This window comes from Penaeus japonicus, unplaced genomic scaffold, assembly GCF_977035675.1.
Source record: "Penaeus japonicus unplaced genomic scaffold, GWHDUDI00000001_assembly GWHDUDI00000028, whole genome shotgun sequence".
Lineage (NCBI taxonomy): Eukaryota > Metazoa > Arthropoda > Malacostraca > Decapoda > Penaeidae > Penaeus > Penaeus japonicus.
Window position 1 is genome coordinate 20,924,286 of NW_028234430.1, and position 2,500 is coordinate 20,926,785.

The window sequence follows — 2,500 nt, forward strand, 5'->3', positions numbered from 1 at the left end:
CAGCAACAGCCAACAGGAAGGTAAGTTGGAAGCTGTTCCTCCTGGCTTAGGGAGGAACAAACTGGAGAACCAATAGGGATGCACAGGCAAAAGATGCAAGTTCCTATTGGTCATTTGTACATCGACACTGACCAATGAGGGGCAAGAGGGGAGGGGCAAGGGCAGGGGGGAGGGCGAGGTGGGTGGGAGTAATCAGGCAAGTGACACATTTTCCTATTGGTCACTTGTACAGTTACTGACCAATGGGGGGGGGGGGGGGGAACACAGGCAGGAGGCACAGTTTCCTATTGGTCACTTGCACACTAACAAAGACCAATGGGAGGCAGGCAGAAGGCATGGCAGGCTACACAACTGGTCACTCCATCAATACCTCATCCTCCTCCTCCATATATATCAGCTGACCACTAGACAGAGATTGCGTGCGGTGCTGTTTGTGGGGGTCAAATGGGTCCACTATGATGGTCTCCGTTCCCTTGATCTCTGCTCGACAAAAGGGGCAGCCCTGACCTTCCGAGTCCTGAAAAAAAGGAGAAGCGTTAATACACAAAAATAGGAAAAAACGTAAATAAATAAATAGGTTAATTTTAGTATAAAATTTTCTTTCTTACTTTTCTTTAGGACCAACACCAACAAATATATTATCGAATGTAAACATATCAGTCTATAAAGATCCAGAAGTCAGATATTTGAAACAAAAGATTAATTCATTCCTTACCTTGAGCATTTTGAAAACACTTTGGACTCTAGTTCAAATACATGCATTTGTGTTAATCAAAAGTTAAGCATCATGTCATACATGCATAATATTAACCAATTAGCCCTTTCGCTCCTGCCTGGTGACATTTTATCACATTGTGATCTTTCCCTCATAACATACATTTTACACTGTTACATGTGTATATGATCATAGGAGTTTCATTTGTATAGACACAAAGGCACAACACAACATCACCCATGGAGAGGTCAAGCGCTAAGTCACTGTGCGCAATTGTTATCTATCTGGCAGGAGCAGCAAATATAAGCCATGGCGTGAATGGGTTAACTGAATTCATTTATATGTGAATATACCTATAAGCTTCCTACATGTATAGGGAGAATAATTAATAATTTTTTTCCTACATGGTAAGCAGGAGCCCCATACCCCATACCTAACCAGACATAAAAGCATAATAAACATTCCACACGCCCAAGCAGGCAGTCACACATGCACTCACTCACTCAGGCACAAACACACACACACACACGCACATACTCACCAAAACACACATAAAAAAAGTCACTTTAACTAAGGTAGTCCATTGGCACTCTCAAATCCCCTTCCCTCCTATGAAGCATTTCTGGCACTCGACTCCACAACCCTAAAGGAAAGAGCGTGTCAACCACACCCAACTTGCCTGCCATAACATTAAACACGGCGTGCAGAGGAGATGGCCACACGGTTCTATTCTAATATCCTTGTCGTTTTCTGCACAGATTTTGCAAAGCTGGAATGTGGACCCCATTTCACAGTACAACTCGTACTGTTCTTGAGTAACCTGCAGAGGAAAGCGTTAGAGTTCAGTGAATAAAAAAAAAAAAGACTAAATCAGAGCAACTAAAAAACAAGTAATATGAAATAGAAATGAAATGAAGCTAAAGTCAACAAAATGAAGTGTTCCATATCAAAATTCCTGGCTCTTAATAATTTTCATATCAACACACTACTAATAAAGATAATATAGATAATAATAATAATAATAATAATAATAATAATAATAATAATAACAATGATGGTAATTAACGATGATAATGATGATAATAATGATAATGATTATAATGATGATGATGATGATGATGATGATGATTTAATTTCATAAGGCAAAAAACCTGGCATTTCCAAAGGCTGGTAGAATAATATCCTCACCTTTATATGGTCCTCGGGAGTGTCTTGTACAACCCAAGACAAGTCTGGATTTAAATTCCGCCCATCAGGATACAAATAGCTGTAAAAGAGAGAGAAATGTTTGGTTTGGTTTCCTAAGGTGCTGCCATGTGTTTGTGTATACCCTGAAACTCTTAAAATAGTGAGAAAATATTTTTTGGATCTTTTAACATTTATTCTCTAATACAAAAATACCTACTACATCTATTACACACTACTTGAAAAACCAAAGTTTATTAATTACTTGGAACTGTTATGCATTGAAATTTAGACCCCCACTCCTTTTTCTCCTTCCTCTCCCAACCACCTTCCCTCCATTCCCCATTCCAGTCTACCCAATCCCATCCTTTTGCCCTCCCTCTCTCCCTTCCTCCTCCCTTCCTCCTCCCTCCCTCTCTCCCTCTATCTCCCTCCTCCCACTGCTTTAACTTACAATCCTTCTCTGTGTCCATCAAGGAGCGCCTGACAGAGGGACTTATTCTGCGGAATGGTTTGAAGGATGCTGCCGTCGCTCGTCACATAGCCGATGGCCCACTGGCCAAGCCGCGTGCACGACAGCCGAAACACATAACTGCGGAA

At 41.0% G+C, this 2,500-nt stretch overlaps 1 protein-coding gene across 3 annotated transcripts in view; it reads right to left on the bottom strand.

Annotated features, from left to right (window-relative positions):
• Cbl (E3 ubiquitin-protein ligase CBL) overlaps positions 1–2,500 on the bottom strand; it is an 80,047-nt gene that overhangs the window by 34,828 nt on the left and 42,719 nt on the right. For all 3 annotated transcript variants that reach the window (XR_015192445.1, XM_043026859.2, XM_043026858.2), the window contains exons 5-8: positions 2,355–2,492; positions 1,904–1,982; positions 1,395–1,535; positions 371–517 (exon numbers count right to left, since the gene is read on the bottom strand). Coding sequence is in view for 2 of the 3 variants with exons in the window: in XM_043026859.2 (XP_042882793.2) it covers positions 371–517; positions 1,395–1,535; positions 1,904–1,982; positions 2,355–2,492 (505 nt within the window). In the remaining variant the exon portion in view is untranslated. The remainder of the gene's footprint in view (positions 1–370; positions 518–1,394; positions 1,536–1,903; positions 1,983–2,354; positions 2,493–2,500) is intronic.